Source organism: Anthonomus grandis, chromosome 6 (genome assembly GCF_022605725.1).
Source record: "Anthonomus grandis grandis chromosome 6, icAntGran1.3, whole genome shotgun sequence".
NCBI lineage: Eukaryota > Metazoa > Arthropoda > Insecta > Coleoptera > Curculionidae > Anthonomus > Anthonomus grandis.
The window spans coordinates 5,043,232-5,064,143 of record NC_065551.1 but is presented as its reverse complement, the minus strand read 5'-3'; the positions used below and the strand labels follow the sequence as shown (position 1 = coordinate 5,064,143).

Below are 20,912 nucleotides of genomic sequence, written 5' to 3'. Positions count from 1 at the left end.
TTTTTTCTATTTTCCTTTATAGGTTCTGGAAAACATACGCATAAGAAAATAATTGAGGCAGCCAAACAGAAAAATGATATAATAATGATATCAAAATTATGTGGCTTCGAAGATCTGTTTGCTTTCGATGCCAAAAACCACAAAAGCTGCTATACTCACTACATATCGCAAAGAAATATTCAAGCCACAAAAAATAAAATTAAAAAATCTCCACAAACTTCACAGAAACAAGAAGAGTATTTTTCAGATGAATCGGATAATGCAAACGAGGAAAATTATTGTAGGATCGAAAACAGTAATGTGCAATTAATTTTACATAACGCAGCTGATATTTTAAAAAGGAAAATTCGCAACTTTCAATCTGAACAAAATTTGGAAAATCCCAGTAAGTACGGCTGGATATTAGAGGACAATTTTTGGACACCTGTTTTATCAATCCAAGATCCTGTGCCTGATAATTTAAGAAAGCTTTTGTCTATTCGTTGCTCAGATAAAAACCGCAATAACAGCAGGTGTATTTGTGTTACTCAGGGATTAAAATGCTGTGCTGAGTACAAATGTAAATCTTGTTCGAACACAATAATTATAAGTGAAGATACAGATTCGGAATCTGACTTATATTAAATGCAAGGTAAACCAAAAAAAATCTTAAGCAAAAAATTATAAGTAATAATATTTTATTGTTTTTAGGCACTTTTGAAAGGAAAATATTCTACACTTATATTATATTTCTTATGTAGTAATTAGTTAATAATAATAATTTATGTTCTTCCACTAAGACTATTAAAATTAAAAATACGTTCCACAAGTACAACGTTTTTATTTCTAGTTTAACATCGCATCGCCCTGTCGTATTATTGTTGCTCGTCCCGAGATGCAGTCGCGCTCCACTCGGTCGGCCGCGCCTTATTTGAAATTTAAATATCTCAAAAAGTATAGAGCATAACTTGATAATTTTTTTTCTGAAAACTTTTTTGGATACGTGGCTACATTTCATTCGCTGAAAGTATATAAAAATTCCTTAAAACAAAAAAGTTTTTCGATTATTAAAAAAAGCAATGCGGGAAAGATAATAACCACATTTCTTAGTTATTTTCACAAAAAATAGAGATGATCTTAAAAACTTTAAATACACTATTGGAACGGTAAAAGTGTATTCTTTTCAATAAAAAAATAAATATTTCAATACTTGGAACACCTGTAAAGATATCGCAAGTTATATGTTAAAAAGTAAGTTTTTATAAATCCGTCATTTTTTACGAATTTTTTGTTATAAAATGAGTCAGCCCCAACTGAGGATGTCGTGAATTGAGATTTTAGATGACCAATGAAATTCTGGATAATGCTACATAGGTCACATTTGGTTCTACGCTCAAAAAATTTTTTGAAACATTTCACCGGCGTTTTTACTCCGCTATGATAGGTTTATAACCACACCTCTGAATGAACGACAAATGTGCTCAGATCTTGACAGAGTTTTTTGTTAAATTTTATTGTACTTTTTTATTACTATTATAACTTTGTTCAGCAACAGTATTTATGTTCTTGTTAAGATGTCATAACTTTGTACTTGCTTATATTCTTTGCCTATATTTATATGTTTTTGTTTGTATTTGATTTTAAATTTGTGTAATGACTTATAGGTTTGTATTTTTTTTTCTTTTAATCTCTCAATTGGCATTAAACTGTATTTTTAACTTCTGCATACACTGTTTTTTTTTGGTTAAATTTCATGACTTGTGTAAGACTGTAAGGTTACTAACATCAATAAACTACTTTAATGACTTGATGTTCAGTCAGAACCCCCTATAGGAAAAAGCGACTACGTTATTATCACCGCCAAGGCTCAGATAAAGCTTCTTCCAAGACCAACAAACAAAATTTTAAGAAGAAACTTTTACACTCAAAATTATAAACAATTTTATTATGCAACAGCCAATTAATTCAGAAAAGGGCAAATTTGAAAGATTTGAGCATGTAGTAAAAGAGGCTATAGAAAAATATATTCCACTAAAATCTGTTTGAGTCAACTCACAAAAGCCATGGATCAATGAGACACTTTTTAGACAAATAGAGAGTAAATTTAAAAAAATTACAATATTTTGCAACATTTAATTTTCTTTTTCTTAAACTCTTTTTTGAGGTAATTAAAATAGCCCTTAAAGAGTAATTCAACTTAATTATAACTTATTAATGCATCAAAAATAACACTGATTAAATCCATTCATAAATATAATGGAAGTCTTACTTCAGATCCTATTTATGACTTTTACAGGATGTTAACTGATGTATTTACTAAGGCGTTTCCAATACAACTAATTAAGGAAAACACCAGAAAGAATAAGCTCTGGCTTACTAAAGGTTTGAAAAAGTCAGGAAATAATCTACGTTCCTTAAACTATGTGAAGAAATTCACCGATAATGTAATATTTATTAATTATTGTAATAGTTATCATAGTATTTATAGGAAACTCATAAAGTCTGCTAAGGGAATGTACTACAGTGAACGACTTAATAAGGCCAAAAATAAAAAAGAGGGAGAGCTGGTCATTAATTAATGATTTTCGCAAAAACTCATCTCATTCTAACTCTGATATTAATCCAGACCACTTAAATACCTTTTATTGTAATGTAGCTAATAACCTAACCCAAAGTATGACATCTACCTCAGATCCCCTTTCTTAAAGATCTTTCTATTCCTTGTACATTCGCGTTTTATCATTCAAACCGGCAAGAAATTAGGATAATAATCTCCGAAATTAAAAACAAAAGATCTAGTGGCGAAGATGATATCTCTCCTGAAGTGCTCTTGCGACTGCCTGATAAGACCCTTGACTCTCTCTCTATGGCTGTTAACCATTCTTGGTCGGAAGGTGTGTTTCCTGCTTGCCTAAAGTCTTCTCTGGTGCTTGCCGTTTATAAGGGAGGAGAAGTCGATGATCCGTCGAACTATCGCCCTATCTCCTTACTTCCAACCTTATCAAAAGTCATAGAGAAGCTAGTCAAAAAAAAAAGTCTGTGATTATCTTCAATCTCTTAAAATTAAACCAAGACAATTCGGATTTCACTCATCTAAAAGTACTCAGGATACAATTTACAGATTCCGTCTTTAAAAATGTAGTAATGTCTTATTCAAACTTTTTCTGTCAAAGGCATTTGATTGCGTGGATCGCGGAATTTTACTATCTAAGCTGGAAAGATATGGGTTTCGTGGAGTGGCACCCTCATGGTTTAAATCTTACCTTGAAGGTCGAAGCCAATCAGTTGTGCACTCGGATGGGAGATCATCAGCCCTTAAATCAATTGTGGAGTCCCTCAGGGTTCTGTTCTTGGGCCAATATTGTTCCTAATTTATATAAATGACCTTGTCAAACTGAATATCTCTGGATAATTCACCCTATTTGCAGACGACAGATCTATCCTGTGGAAAGTGAAAGAAATTGTAAGACTTCTGTAAAACTCACATCATTGGGTTTAAATGTGACGTAAATGGTCTTCTCTTAGATGGTCATGCATTACCAGAAACTACAATATCTAAGTTTTTGGGTATACTAATTGACCAGGAATTATGCTTTAAAAACCATATATTATCATTAGGAAGGAAGCTCTCATCAGGATGTTTTGCTGTGCGAGTGGTAAGGGAGGAATTGGGTCAACAACTAGCCCGCACAGTTTACTTCTCATTATTTGAGTCCCACCCTAGGTATGGTATACCATTCTGGGGTGTTGCTAATCAGGGCTTACTAAACTTAGTTTTTGTTCATCAAAAAAAAGCAGTCCGCTTTATTTTCAATATAACACAAAGAGAGTCATGTAGACTATACTTTGTGACTCAAAGAATTTTAACTCTTACATCCCTTTTCATACTGGAGACATGTTCCCTTATCTTTAAAAACCGTGATAAACTTCGGGGGCATAGTCCTCAACACGAAACACGTCAAATTCACTTTCTTCCTTTACCAAATCTTCTCTGGTAAAAAAGTCTCTAATTTACGAGGGTCGAAAAATGTTTAATCATCTGCCAATTAATTAAGAACAACTTTTTCTCTTAAAAATTTTCGCTGTCAATTAAAAAAACTACTTTTAAATGGGGCTTATTACAGTGTGGATGAATTCTATCAGGATGAGCTCTAATATTTAAATATTGATTGTTATCATTAAGTATATGATTTAATTTAGATATGTTTTGTATAGTAACTTTTAATCTATTTTACAATGTATTTATGTATGTGGTTTTAATATTTATGTATGTACTGCTTAGGTTTTTATTATATTATTCTTTGTCAACAAAATGTATATTTTAGCACAATAGACAAAGCACTATTTGAATTTGAATTTGAAGACAACACTTTTGATATCTCTTTTTAATTTCTAGAACATATATTGGAGGAAGAACAACACTACTAGATGTAGCCAAATCAGCAGTTGAGACATTTGTAAAAATTAGGCAAAGGAGCATTGACAGTAGGATAGATCGCTATATGCTGTTAACTTTTGAGGAAAGTCCTAATAACATTAAAGCTGGTAAGATTTACTTTTCTCAACATAAATAATAATTCAATAATTAGTAATTAATTTAATAAAAATAAATTTTTAAGGGTGGAAGGAGAATTTAGCTACATTTATGAATGAACTTAAAAATTTACAGTGTTATTCTATGACAACCATGGGAGTGGCTGTCAAACAGGCTTTTGATATTTTAAATATTAATAGGATGACTTCGGGAATAGATACATATGGTCAAGGAAGATGTCCGTTCTTTCTTGAAACTGCTGTGATTGTCTTAATTACTGATGGCGGAAAACTCACAACTGGTAAATAAAATATTTTTTGATTGATTTATAAGGAGCTACATACAATGAATAAGTTTGTGTTTGCTTTTGCTCTATAAAATGCGAATGTATCTGAAAGTTCAATGAATGATATATTTTCTTAAATGTTAATTCCAGTGCAACCATTTAAATGTTAATATGTTGATTACAGTTAATGGGGTACAAGAAGAATTTAATTTGCCAATGACTTCACCAATTCCTGGGTCTGAAATGACAAGGGAACCTTTTAGATGGGATCAAAGGCTTTTTGCTCTGGTGTTAAGATTAAGCGGTAAGTTATTTCTGCATATGTATATAAACTGCATGAAATTTTTATGTACTTTTCATTTGTTGAATTATAAGTTCTTTATAATTCGACGTTACCAGGCTATTTAATAAATAAATTGCTTTTCAAAAACGGACGAAAGACCAAACCTGAGGACTACACAGGAATGATATTAAAATAAAATGAAATGTTTTTAAAAGTTATTATATTTAGTGTTTTATTGACTTAATCCACATCAAATCGTAAGTCAATAAAATCGAAATAATATCGGGTTGTTTGGAAAGACATCATGGAAAAACAGCCATATGAATGAAATAAAAAAAACATGCTTTATTGTTATTAACAAAGAAAAATTGTTCTAAATAAAGCTACCTTAAGTTACTACTACTAAACTTAACCACTACACCCCATACACACTCGAGTTCTAAAACAAACATCAGAAAACAATACATAAGAACAGCAGAAAAAAAATACATAAAAAGTAAATTAAATTCTATAATTATCCCCTCAAGTATAAGACAGCAAAGAATTCTAACCATACAAACAATTCAAATAAAATTCAAATACTGTAAACTTACACTTAGGCAAAAATTAGAATGTGTCGATGTAGTATTCATCCAGTGATTTTTAACCAGTTTTTCGATTTAACATTTTTCGGTCAAAAGTATTTTCAATTTACGTTTAAAAGTGTCAATACATGTTCCCTCCCTGATTTCATCTGGTAAACGATTGAAAATTTTGATTCCCTCGTAGAAAATAGATTTTTTAGTTAATGTGGAGGAGGGGATTGGAAGATTTAGATCGTTCACTTGACGCGTTAAGTATCTTGAATTTGGGGTTATAAATTTAAAGCGATTTGCAAAAAGTAAGCAGGCCACTTCCTGAATGTAAAGGGAGAAGACAAGTGTGTATGTCCAGCCTAACAAATAATGGGCGACAGGAATCTCTCGGTTTAGCCCCACAGATGTAACGTACAGCACGCTTCTGTAAAACAAGCAGCATTTGTAGAAGGTAGGCAGCTGCATTACCCCAGAAGCAAATGGCATACCTAAGGTGGGATTCAATTAATGAAAAATATACAGATATTCCAAATTCCATGCTCCAGGCTCCAGGGTAGCCACTCTGACTGCAAAACAACCTGCAGACACCTTCTTGCAAGTACCGAGGATATGCTCTTCAAATCTGAGTTCTCTGTCAATGAATATACCCAAAAATTTTGTATTATCAAACTGCTGAACTACTGAATTAGAAAAAGGCACGTGGTCAAGAGCACACTTAAAACACAATAATTTGGTTTTTTGAGGATTTAGTGACAGCAAGTTTGCGTCAAACCAGAGATTTACTGCTTGAAGATCAGTTGCTAATGTAGTTCGCAGAGTATCTGTGTCTGGGCTGTGCCAGAGAAGTGTGGTATCATCGGCAAATAAAGTAAATGTCCCCCGTACATTAAGATTGGTAAGATCATTTATGTATAGGAGAAAAACTGAACCCTGAGGAACTCCCAAGGTGATAGGATGGTAATCAGAGTACTTAGATCCTACAAGCACTCGTTGTTGCCGATCTTGCAGATAGGATGCAAACCAAGAAGATGAAACTCCCCGAAATCCATAATAATGAAGCTTCCGCAACAGAATCCTATGGCAGACACAATCGAAAGCCTTCGACAAATCACAAAAAACTGCCGCCGAAACTCCACCATCATTTATCTGGGAGTAAAGCTCATGAAAAAAATTAAACATGGCATCATTGGTACTGGTATTTTCACGAAAGCCAAACTGAAGTCTGGTGAGGATGTTTTTGGACTTTAAAAAGGATATTATTCGATTTTTAACCAGTTTTTCGATTACCTTTGATAGCGTAGACAAGAGAGAGATGGGACGAAAGTTGGAAGGATTATCAAGAGCTCCACCCTTGTGAATTGGGATAACTTTAGCGGATTTGAGGCAAGATGGAAATATCCCCTTGCTCCAAGAAAGGTTAATTGCGTCAACCAGTGCCTTTAGCGCCGTTTCTGGAAGGTTGAGAAAAATCTTAGCTGAAAGGTTGTCTTCTCCAGTTGAATTTTTATTTTTTTCAGTATACAGAATATCCTTGAGTTCGTTTAGGTTTGTAGGTATAAAGAAGAAGGAATTTGGAACATGAATGGCTGGCATAAAGGAAAGAGGATCCACTGAAGGGTTCCAATTTTGCTGAAGTTGTAAAGCAATATTAGAAAAAAAATTGGTAAAATCATTGGGAGAGACTTTAGGGGATTGTCTTGACTGCTTACCACAATTGTGACGAATATCATTAATAATTTTCCAACTCTCCTTATATTTGTTAGATGAACCACTTAAACGGTTGGAGTAGTAAGTTTGCTTAGAGATTCTTATCAGACGACGATACAAGGCTCGGTAAGAATTGAAATAGTTATGAAAATCTGGAGAGTCAGTGAACTTTCTTATTGTGTGAAGAGATCTTAGATTTCTTGAAGATACTTTCAAACCTCTCGTGAACCAAGATTTTGTAGGTTTGGATTTCGGTTTGATTTTAATCATTGGGAAGGAAGCATCAAAGAGCTTAACAATTTTTGTGTGAAAGGAAGACAAATCGAAAATAGAATTCCAGGACTCAAGAGCTGAAAGTTGACGAAACTTATTTAAGCTATTAATACCAAAAATTCGATCATATCGCTGTGCAGATTTACTATATTCCTTTTGTATATTTGCTATTTTACATAGTATAAACTCATGGTCTGATAAAGCAGAATTTGCAACTGTACACTCCACGGAGTCATATGGAAAATTAGAACAAATATAGTCAATAGTGGAGCTTGTTGACTGTGTTATACGAGTAGAATCTTTTACATGCATATGTATATTAAATGCCTCCATTAGATGATCGAGGCGCAAAGTAAAGACAGAATTTTTATCATTAAAGTTGATATTAAAGTATCTTAGAAAGTTAGAAACCTTTATGAAAAATTTGTTTAATGCTTTTAAGAGTAATACTGGTTTGGGCTAAATATTGACCCAAGGCTCTATTGACAACTCCGTTGAATAGCTGAACGAGCCATTAATTGAAATCTTTCATTACTTTGCGCCTTTAGAAACTGCAAAGCTTAAACATAAATAAGAGCTAAACGATAATATATAACTGACACAATCAAAGAAATTATAAAACTAAAGAAAAAAGCATATAATAGATACTTGCGCTCACTTGCTTCGTCTGATAAAGTTTACTACCTGGATCTTAAGCATTACTGCAATAAAAAATGAAAAAGAGGCTTATCTGACTTTTCAATTGAATAAGGTCAAAAATAATTCTAAAAGGATTTGTTGGTCAAAGCTTAATAGTTGGAATGTTCATTCTAGGGCTTCATTTGAAATCCCTGAAAACCTGAAAGATGTCACAAGAATTGGCAATTAATTTGCCAGCGTAGGTGATAGGGAGCTGGTCAAATATTATTCGTCGAACACTATGTTGTCTTGATCGAATAAAACCTTTAAATTGTCAATCGTTACAGAATATGATGTTTATAAATGATTATTAACAATAACTGTTTACAAAATAGTTAATATCCTATCATGTGGAAAACGGCTTTAGTAAAGCCACTGCCTAAGAATACACATATCAGTAGTCTGGATGAATTACGACCAATTTGCTTTTTGACAATCCTTGGAAAAATGCTTGAAAGACTGGTTTCCGATATGATAAACAATTTTATTCACTCTTAACAGATACTGCCAGATGTTCAGTCTGGATTTAGAGCTTATCATAGCACAGCAACAGCACTTAGTAGGGTTACAAGTTGCATATCTAAAAACATGGATGAATCAAAGGTCTCCTCTCTGGTAGTGGTGTCAAATATCGTTACTTTTGAGTATCAGTATGTACTCGTTACTTTGGTTCAGATTATTCGTTACTTTGTATTCGTTACTGAGTACTCGTTAGTAGTTTTGGTATCGATCAAGCCGTATAGCAAGTGTTTCGGTATTTTGGTAATTTGGTTACAGACATAGACAAGTATCAAAATAAATATTGGTAATAATTCTAATAATATATCAGATGCAGACAGGGCCGTGATTCATTTAATTTTTTGTGTAGTCTTGCAGCTTTTTGTTTTTAAAAGATTACGTTTTGCATTAAAATTTGATAAAATATATCTAAAGATGGGTTAAATTAGGCTAAATAAAAATAAGTTTGAAAAAGTATAAATGTGTTTTTTTTGTTGTGATTAATTATTAACTTTTCAAGAAAAAAAATCAAAAATATTGGTGTGCTTGATTTCTAAGTCATTTTTGGGTATCGTGGCCATATGCATTAGCAGTCCAGGTAAATTTATTAAGTTCGTGGTACGGCCACACAAAAGGCCGACAGAGGATCGGAGAGGATTAAGTCGAAATTATACCCATTTGTAGTTACGTCATCCAGGTGAGAAAAAACGTATGGCGTAGATATTTTTGCCAATCAATATTAGGTTAGAAACTTTACCATCGCCTTCAGAAATTAATAGTCTGCTATGTATTTTTATACGTTCAGAAATTAACAAATGATTTATTTTAGCAGCATATTATTATATTTTTATATTCGTGTATATACTTTCATTCCCAAAAAATTTAAAAAAATCTTGTAGTATTTATTGTATTATTAACAAACTTAACAGTTAACAAATATTATTATAATTAATCATAAATAATGGGACATAAACAACAAGTCCGAAATGGAATTGCAGTTCAAATTGAGAATGTGATAGACCGAGCCGCAGATGCAACAAAATTGAGCACAACAACGATCGCAAATATAAAGAAGAATGGGATAAAATCAGATCAGGATTACGCTGCTCATATATTTTCCAAGCAAAAGACCGCAAAAACCAAATCTACAACATATTTGAAAAGTAGAATTCGGCACGAGCAGTAGACGTAACAAAACCGAGCTTACAAAAATTGTGAATAATGGTATAAAATTATTTTAACTCACTGGGAAAAATTTAAATATTGCAACGATATGATTGCATACGTAATCACAAGTGGCAGAATGTCATAGGCATCACACACTTGTATTGCCTCCCAAGCCTTTTCAATTACCTTTTCTGTATGAAAAACATATTTTTGCCAATGATCTATAGAAATTTCGTTTATTACCCTTTCCCATGTAGTCAGAACTTCTGAAGGTGACCCCTTAAAGTTGGAAATATATTGATCATATTTTCGTTTACATTCCGACCATACCATTTCAATTGCATTAAACTGACAATGATATGGTGGCAGTCGCAAAATTTTGTGTCCTAAAGGTTTAACATATTCATTAAGGAAGTACTTTTTTTCACTAGGGCAGTTTCTGCGTGCAATACTCCATATTTTATCTTTCATGGCTTTTTCTGGAAAGCCAATATTCTTTTTCTTCAACCATTCGGTCAGTCTCTGCTTTGTCCAAGATTTTTTCGGGATATCTTCTAATAAACCAGAATGGTAACTTGCATTGTCCACGATTATAAATGACTTTGGGGGAAGATTTGGAACCAGCTAAGTTTTAAACCAGTTTTCGAAGTTTTTCCTGTTCATATTGTCATGATAATCTCCCGTCTTTAATCCACTCTTGAATATTAAATTTGCACCCTTGATGAAGCCATCTTTGGTTCCGGCGTGGACCACGATATAACGATGACCTTAAAAATAAAAGATAATTCAATTCTCTTCTTTTAGAAATCATTCTTCCAGAACATAAATTTAATATAATTAATAAGTAATGTTCCATGCACATACGAGTAGTGTATAGAGTTAAATTCCCTCATATTATCTTAGAGAGAAATTATATGAAACTATGAAACAGATGAAATTATGAAGTTAGACGGCCCTTACAAGGGCAATAGTTTTTATTCAAAAAAACATCTAAAAAGATAACCAGATAATTTTTACCTTCACTGTTTTTCCTTGAATCCGTGTGCTTGGTGTCATCTTGCCAGCTACTACGAAATGATCCCTTGCTAAAAATCCACGTCTCGTCAATGAAAACTGGTGTAAAACTTTCCGGACCTACATTTCTATTTTTGATATACTCCTTTAAAAAATTGATTCTTTTATGAACAATATTTGGCAAGTCCATCAAATATTTTCTATTATTTGATTTTTTCCACTTGAAGCCTATACTATTGATCCATCTTCTTAAGGAGTCAATGGAAAACTCAAAATATTCAATTTTTTCCCTGAACTTTTCTCTTATTGTTGCCAATATTACATATTCTTCTTTATATTTGCGATCGTTGTTGTGCTCAATTTTGTTGCATCTGCGGCTCGCTGTATCACATTCTTAATTATCACCTGCGATTGTTCATTATACCTATTTTATCTTTTTTTAGGCATTATCTAACACTTTTCGAAATAACTTTCAAGAACAAATTGACAAACCAATATTTTTGATTGACAGTGACGGATATTTCACATAACCTAGTATATAAAAGATGATTAATCATCATACACCAATTTTTTTCAAAAGTTTGTTGTCGCCCCTGTTTGGAATATGCTAAACAAAGATAAACAAAAATGACGTCATTACAAATGGGTATAATTTCGACTTTAGCAGAGCGTTCAATTGCCTTAAATTAAATATGTATGACCACACATACGGCGAAGCGCATGGCAGAAAGACGCGTACTTGCTAGCTGGTAGCGGAGCATTCAAATTTGTTTGATATTTTTGCGCGTATTAGTTGATTTCGTTGTGTTTTGGAGAACTACAATTAAAATAAGCTTTCAAACCAGCGACATGTGTAGCGAATACTTTTGGGATGTAGTATTCGGTACTCTGATATTTTGCAAGTAACGAGTACTCATGTACCGAATAGTTACTTTTTTGACCTTATTAACTATGATATGCTGATTGCTAAGCTGCACTTGTTCGGGGTTTCTGATCAAGCTTGTTCATCATATCTAAACCATAGAAGGCAAGTTGTGGATCTTGATGGGACTAGGTTTGACATTCAATATCTTCAACATGGAGTGCCTCAGGAGTTCATTCTTGGTCCCATACTTTGCCCTTTTTACTGCTGACTTACCATCTCAGATTCATCAATGCCCATCGCATCTATATGCTGATAATACTCAGCTTCTATCATCATTTTATCCTGAAGATCCTTGTGGAGGACTTGCTGGTGTCAATATTGATCTGGACAATATCTTTGATTGGTCTTCTGAGCATTGTTTGCTTGTTACTTAATGCCAAAAAAAAGTGTACACCTGATTATTGGGTCCGAGTTTAATTTTACAACTATTCATATAAAAGGAGTAATTATCCCTTGTGTTGAATATGCTAGAAATCTGGAATCCCTTTCATCGCATAACAAAACTTAAAAACTGCTTTTCCTGCCGTGTGGTGGAATGCAAATTATTTGCTGGTGGCTGGCTCTGGTGATTATTCTTTCAACAATCAATACACCAAGTTTTTACAATGGATGATAATTTAATTTTTTTTCTCTTCTCAATACTGTATGTCTAGGTTGTGTTAGTAGGCTTAAGTTGTCTCTATAAATATTTTTATTTAACTGTTTGCTTCTTATTATTGTTTTTTTTTTTTAACAGTAACGTAATTATATTTGTGAATGTATGGTGTTATGGAATATTGTTTTACGCGAATTAGTGCACAATAAACTTGATTTTGACTTTGACTTATTAAAAGCAGAAATGCAAATCTTTAAAAAATCATGAGTGTAAACGTAATTCTTTTAATGAAATTTAAAATACAGTGTGTCCCACTTAAGGATTAGCCACCCCTCTAAAATTTTTGTTTCTTGACCAATTTTCAAAAACTTTTTACTGGATTATTGTTCAGGACCACTTAAAACATAAGTGTACCAAATTTGGTTATGATAGTATACATGGTGTTGAAATAAATTGGAGTTAAATTTTTAAAAGGCGCAATAACATTCTTAATCAAATACGAATATTTTTTAAATTTTTGGCTAATTGGCATGCGTCTTGAGAACACAAAGGTTGGAAATATCCTTTAATAAACAACAATCGATCATATTATCATACTATTTTGGGCTCAATTTGTTTGTTTTTTTATGAGTTTGTTTGTTAAATTCCAAAGATATGATTGTGTCTGGTTAAAAATTATTTTGTAGGAATTTTACCCAAGTATGCTATGAAAGAAAATGTTCCTGACAGTTTGTCAAAGTTTTCATGCATTTAGTTCATTTTGACTGCTTGTCGAACAATTATGGGTGATTATAATTTAAACGAAATAGTTGAAGTAGTGCGGCTAGTTAGCGATGGAGTTAGAACATTTCGTGAAGCTGCGGCGGAATTTAACAGGAGACATCCTTGTAAAAACATTCACCATTCAACAATAGTCAGAATAAACTACGGGTTTGATCAGTCTCGTTCAGTAGGCGGAGTACGTCCTCATTTACATCGTAATCGAGCAAATAATAATCACCAAATAATTCTTGAATACTTTAATGCTAATCCGCAATCTAGCATTAGAGTTGCTAGTGCCAACTTAAATATTTCCAAAAATTGCATATGGAGGTGTTTAAAGAAAAATAACAAGAAGCCTTTCAAGCCTATATTCCTTCACACTTTGGAACACGGGGATGAAGAACGCAGGATGGAATATTGTTTGTGGTTACAAGGCGAGTATTTGGCTAACCCTATATTTTTGAAAAATATTTTATACACCGATGAGGCAACATTTACTACAAACGGCATTGTGTCATCTCAAAATATTAGAATGTGGAGTAACGTAAATCCCCATTGGTGATAGAATGTAAAAGGCAGTATTCGCAGAAAATTAACGTATGGTGCGGTATCTTGAACGAACGTATAATTCCTTGAAGGTGATTTTAGTGACGTAATCGATGATTTGGCGTTAGCTGAAACAAGAAACATACACATACAATTTGACGGTGCGCCTATCCACAATGCAGTGGTAGTGCGGAATTGGCTAAATCAGAATTATCCGAATCGATGGATAGGACGAAACAGTCCATTAATTCAGTGGCCAGCACGTTCCCCCGACCTTTCTCCTTTAGATTTTTTTCTTTGGGGAACCCTTAAAAACAAAGTGTACAAATCAAGACCGCAAACTCTACATGATCTTTGTGAGCGCATTAGACAAGAGTGTAATAAAATAAGCAGGGTACAGTTAAGAAGGGTGGTAGTAAACAACAGAAGACGCTTAGAAAAATGTATAAGAATTAATGGAGGACATATTGAAGGAACTAATATTTAGTTTTGTGGCATTAATTTTTAAATTTGAGTGTTAGCAAATATAAAATACTAGTAGTATTATTATCTTTGGTGTTAGGTAATTCTTTAAGATAATTATTTTCAGTTTTTGCTGCTTAGCCTACATTACATTATTAAGTAACTAGTAAAGTGTGAATTGCAACCTAACAATGAAATAAAACTAAAAAATTTATAAATGAAGTTGTATTATTGTGAAGCCCAAAATAGTATGATAATATGATCGATTGTTGTTTATTGAAGGATATTTCCAACTTTTGTGTTCTCAAGACGCATGCCAATTAGCCAAAAATTTTAAAAATATTCGTATTTGATTAAGAATGTTATTGCGCCTTTTAAAAATTTGACTTCAATTTATTTCAACACCCTGTATACTATCATAACCGAATTTGGTACACTTATGTTTTAAGTGGTCCTGAACAATAATCCAGTACCATTTTTCAAAAATAAATATCGCCAATACTACTTCTCGATTTTTCGCACTTCAAACTTGAATACAGTAGGCCATGACCTGCTTACTCTAAATGTCGAACTTGGCTCATAAGTGCCATTTTTGACCATCTATCCAACAAACAAAAGTTTCTGAAAATTGGTCAAGAAACCTTTAGTGGGACACAGTGTATATGAAGAACTGATTGACTTTTGTATAGGACATTATGTCAAATAGGCGTACTTTTTTTTACCGTAGTTTGTCACCCTGCTTATACAGGGTGTTTCCTAACTACGGTACGAAACTATACAGGGTGAATCGTTAGGTCGTTTTATGAAAAAAAGTTCCTATGAACGTATGTCGGGAATTGCTTTCTTTCTGAGATACAGGGCAATGAAGGTTCAAAAAAAATAACGGTATTTTAAAAATACTATAACTATCCTTAAACCGATTTGGTTGAAATTTGGTGCAGTTATTTGAAGTTGTAAGACGCTTATTTAGCTGTAACTAGATTGAAATTATTAGGTCCAGTGGCGTGTCAGTGGGCACCACATGCTTATTGTTGAGAAAAAAACAAGGCCAATAATTAATTATTTTGCAGCTTTTTATTTATTTTTGTATTTAAGCAACTAAAAATACAACTTTTTCGTATCTTATCTTATTATCTTCATATCTGGCTTTGTTTTCGAGAAAAAAAATTTTAAGTATCTTTAACTCATTCTAAAAATTATCCATGGACAACAACATGAAATAAAAACCAATTAATTCGATAAACAATTTCGTCCTTAAAGTACATGAGCAAAATGTCCACCCTCCAATGCGCGACTTTTTGGTCTCTTGTGTCTTGTTTACTATAATAATAAACATTCAACTTCTACGATTTTTATTATCAGATTTTTGAAATACAACAAAATAACAAATACATTGCTTCTTATGACAAATAATTGGCAAGTCCATTCAAGTACCTCCTTTGTACCTACCTGCTTTGGAGACCAGCTGACAGTGATAGAATTGCTATAAGTAAAATTCAGCTGTCAATTAGCAGTAATTCATTACTCCATCATGAATAATTTTACTAACCATGAAATGACCGACATGCACTTTATTTATGGATTAGCAAATGGAAATGCGGAAGAAGCACGAAGAATTTACCAGGACAGATATCCTAACAGAGTAATTCCATGTGCAAAAACATTTAGAAAACTACATGCAAGATTATGTGAAACTGGGAGTTTTAATAAAAATATGGGTGGTGGAAGACCAGAAACTATAACAACGCCTGAACTGGAAGAAGCTATACTTGATGCGATAGAAGAAGATCCTTCCAATAGTATCAGGAAGATTGCACTGCAGCTTGAAGTCAGTTCAAAAACCGTTTGGAAAGTTCTAAAAAGAAACCTCCTGCATCCATATCACATACAGCGTGTACAAGCTCTACTGCCTCGGGATTTTCATCCAAGATTAATGTTTTGCAGATGGTTGATTCATACGATGGCACACAATAATAATTTCCTACCAAATATTTTATTTACGGACGAGGCAAATTTTTCAAGAGATGCTATTATGAACTTCCACAATGATCATTTTTGGGCCGACGAAAATCCCCACGTTATTAGAGAAACATTTTCAGCAACAATTTTCGCTGAACGTTTGGATAGGAATTATTGGTGACTACCTAATTGGCCCATTTTTTTTTACCGGCAAGATTAACAAGTGAATCCTACACGGATTTCTTGCAACACCATTTACCCACTTTATTAGAAGAAGTACCCCTACAAGTAAGAGTCAACATGTGGTTTATGCACGACGGGGAGGCTCATTTCAGTGTTCTTGCTCGTCAGCATCTCGACGTCATCTACCCTAATTGCTGGATTGGACGTGCAGGACCTCAAAATTGGCCGGCTCGCAGTCCTGATATGAATCCCCTGGATTACTATTTATGGGGCCATCTGAAGGCTCTTGTTTATAAAACTCCTGTTCTAGATGTGAATGACTTGAGGAATCGGATAATTGTCAATTGTAATATCATAAGAAAACAAAGCCAGATATGAAGATAATATAAGATACGAAAAAGTTGTATTTTTAGTTGCTTAAATACAAAAATAAATAAAAAGCTGCAAAACAATTATTGGCCTTATTTTTTTCTCAACAATAAGCATGTGGTGCCCACTGACACGCCACTGGACCTAATAATTTCAATCTAGTTACAGCTAAATAAGCGTCTTATAACTTCAAATAACTGCACCAAATTTAAACCAAATCGGTTTAAGAATAGTTATAGTATTTTTAAAATACCGTTATTTTTTTGAACCTTCATCGCCCTGTATCTCAGAAACAAAGCAACTCCCGACATACGTTCATAGGAACTTTTTTTCATAAAACGACCTAACGATTCACCCTGTATAGTTTCGTACCGTAGTTAGGAAACACCCTGTATAATGTACTAGAGAACAGGAGTAAATAGTAATTCATGTTATATTGTCAATACCGTTTTTAAAACGCGTTATAGAATCATGAATGTAGAAATAGGCCAAAAGTATCTAATATATATTCATTAAGCTTTATACATGCAATACACTCTGTATGGATAATATTCTTATAGGTACGCCTGCTGTGGAGAGAGATACAGGATTAGTACCCAGCGATAGCAGCCCAATTGATGCAATGTGTGAAGTTACAGGAGGGAGATCGTACTGTATTACCTCACACAGAATGTTAAATCAATGCATTGACAGCTTAGTTCAAAAGGTCTGTATCATAGAATTATATTATATGGTTTTTAATTAATATAAACGTATATACAGCATCCGTAAAGTAGCGGATAAATTCAATAAAAATTAATGGACCGTTTCTGAAAAAAATTGCTTGAATCCGTCAATTGTAATATTGGGTTTAGGGCTTTTTTACGTGGAAATTAAATATATAGGGTGACTCAAAAAAAAGGTATGACATCATCAATGTGTTTTTAAATGGAAACCACTACTTTTTAATGCAGAATCAGAAAGAATCGCATTTTTTTACAAAGGAATGGACAACTGAGTGGTTACATAAGCAACTTTGAACAAAAAATGATGATAAAATGTAAAATTAAAGAAATACCTATCTAAATTAAATGTTGATATTTTGGTTTTTTGGTTGTTGTTGTCGTTGTTGTCAGTGTTAAAAAGTGAATGTATTTTGGTGAAATGAAGTATTTTTACATTTGCAAGTGGTGTTTATTCTTTTTGAGAGGCGAAATCAGTGTTATTCTATGTTTTATTAGTAACTTTATTAAACATTCATAGTATCTTAAACTTTATTACCTACTGAAAGAATCGAAATCTTGTGCATGTCGCGTACTCAAAAGGAGGTGGTTCAGTTGTTTAATGCAACTCATCCTGATCGGTCGCTTATTAGCGGAAGCATGGTAAGCAGAGTTGAAGCAAAGTTTCGTGAATTCGGGCATGTTCGGGATACTCAAAAGGCTGGTCGGGGTTCAATAACTGAAGAAGATGAGCTTAACGTTCTGTTCACGGTCCAAGATAATCCCAAAGCCACAATGACAGGCACGGCTTCTAATGTTAATTTGTCGCGATCTACTGTGCATAAAGTATTGAAAAAAGCAAAGTTTCACCCTTATAAAATATTCTTACTTCAAGAGCTATCGGAAGATGATTTTGATTGCCGAAATGAATTTTGTGAGCAAATGTTTTCTGGACTCTAACTTTACACAAAAATTTCGATTAAACTTGTAACGATCTTGTAACGACTGAATTTGTAACGATCTCATGCAGGGTCAATAAAAAAAACATTTGTTATTCAAAAAAGAATTGTACGAGCAATGTGTGGATCCGCTTTTCGAGAGCATTGTGCTCCTTTGTTTAAAAAAATAGGAATTATGATAATATACTCTCTTTACTTGTACAAAGTATGCTGTTTTGCCTAACATGAACATCTCTTTCAAAAAAAATGTGATGTAAATATTAACAGTAATAAGACAAGACATAGATTCCCTATTATATGTGTGTCAAAATATACAATACATTACCCATGAAATTAGGAAGATAGAGATAGGAAGATAGAAGATTGGATAGTACAGGGAGTTCAAGCCAGTATATACATAACTCATTCAGATAAGCTTAAACTGTCCGTATTGCTAGCAGATTTTTTTTTAATATATACCTAGTTTGATAAGTCTGTGTCTGTTGGTGTAGTTAGTGTTAAGTGGTGTTTTTCTTTTATTTTTTATTTTTATTTTACTTAGCGCTAACTATTTTAATTTTAAACTTTTTAACTTAATCTTAATTCTAGTACTATTCTTAAATGGACGACTTTATATTACTTTATTTAATCAAAAGACCAATAAATGAATTTGAATTTGAATGCAACAATTATGAAATGATAACAATAATTTTGTAAAACGAATATTTTCTGACGAAGCAACGTTTACTGTAAACGACCTTGTGAACAGACAGAATTGTCCATACTGGGCGACCAAAAACCCTTATTAGTTCACAGAATGTTAAACGCAACACCCTCAAAAAGTCAATGTGTGGTGTGGTATAGTGGAAGAAAGAGTTTTAAGATCTTATTTTTTTGGTGACACTCTCCCTGGCAAGAGGTATTTGGACTTTCTTCAAAGATTAAAATGATCTTATCCCTGCTCTGATAACTTTGTATCCGGACAAAAACAAAGGTAAGGACACAAAGTCACGGTCTCATCCAATCTATATAATTTCTTAAAAAAGCTTAAAAGCTACACGTGTTTCGCTCCTGTCGGAGCATCATCAGGCCTATTAATAAATATAATATACGTATAAATACATTAAGATACTTTTCTTTTAGATTCACAGGCGCGCGTCTAACCCATAGGCCACCAAGTAACATGATAAAACATGGGGAACACTCCGAACTATACTATTAAGTGTGAATATAAGTAAACATCTTAACAATAAAAACCAACCAAAAATATCTAAAAACGAAAAAGAAAAGACATTTTTTTTTTTTTTTTTTTTTTTTTTAAGACAGGTTGTTATAAATGAGGTGAGGTTCAAAACGTGAAAATATCGTTCACACACACAAGGACAGGGCTCTTCTTAGCTTTAGTTATTTCCATCTTTGCTAACAAGTCCAGTTTTTTGCCTTTTGAGCACTCGTGCAAAATATCCGCTCCCTGAGTTAAAGAAAAACCATGTGAGGAGGCCAATAAATAATTCGCAAACGCCGATTTAGTTTCGATCATGTCAGTATCCCTATACCTGTCCACCAAGCTTGTATGTTCCTTTATTCTGGTGGAAATTTTTCTCCCCGATTGCCCTATGTAAATGGCATTACAGTCATTACATCTTAATGAATATACCCCTGATTTTGAAAAGAAATCTGCCTTATCTATTGTACTAACTAGCTGACTTTTTAAACTGTTTGTAGTTTTAAAAGCAATTGTAAGATTTGTAGACTTAAAAAACTTTGCAAGCTGAAAATAAATATTACCAAAAAAGGACATTGATCTAAAAAGGTGACTATTTTCATTATTAAGATGGATTAAGTTGTAAGTAAGTTTGTATTTATTAAAGAATTTAGAATAAAGGCGATTAATTATATCAAGTGGAAAACCATTGTTAAAAGCAATATGTTTAATTATATTTAGTTCATCAAGAAAAGCTTCTCTAGAAAGGGGGATGTTGAAAAGGCGATAGAAAAGGGAATGAAAAGAGGCAAATTTGTAGGAATAAGGGGAGTTTGAGGAGTATTGGATGACATTGTCCGTAGTGGTGGGTTTGCGGTAGATCTCAAATTCAAGTTTGTTGGTATTTTTTGAAATAAGAACATCAAGAAATTTTTCAATTCATCAACCTTTTCATCAAAAAAAAAGTCTTTTCTTTTTTGTTTTTAGATATTTTTGGTTTTTATTGTTAAGATGTTTACTTATATTCACACTTAATAGTATAGTTCAGAGTGTTCCCCATGTTTTATCATGTTACTTGGTGGCCTATGGGTTAGACGCGCGCCTGTGAATCTAAAGGTTGCGGAATCGTTCCCCACTGGTGACATTTTAAATTTTTACTTTTTTATTTTTTAAGCATACATTTTTATCTATGGTGGGAATTGTTAACTTAACCTAGCTTTTCTTTTGTTGTTAGTTGTAATGTGATCTGTGTAGGTCTAGGTAATGAGTTTTAT

General features: G+C 33.0%; 1 protein-coding gene across 2 annotated transcripts in view; it reads left to right on the top strand.

Moving 5' to 3' along the window:
* The window catches only part of LOC126738015 (integrator complex subunit 6), a 169,288-nt gene that overhangs the window by 11,168 nt on the left and 137,208 nt on the right, over window positions 1-20,912 (top strand). For both annotated transcript variants that reach the window (XM_050443175.1, XM_050443176.1), the window contains exons 2-5: window positions 4,376-4,524; window positions 4,599-4,814; window positions 4,984-5,103; window positions 17,356-17,501. In XM_050443175.1, coding sequence (XP_050299132.1) covers window positions 4,376-4,524; window positions 4,599-4,814; window positions 4,984-5,103; window positions 17,356-17,501 — 631 coding nt within the window. The remainder of the gene's footprint in view (window positions 1-4,375; window positions 4,525-4,598; window positions 4,815-4,983; window positions 5,104-17,355; window positions 17,502-20,912) is intronic.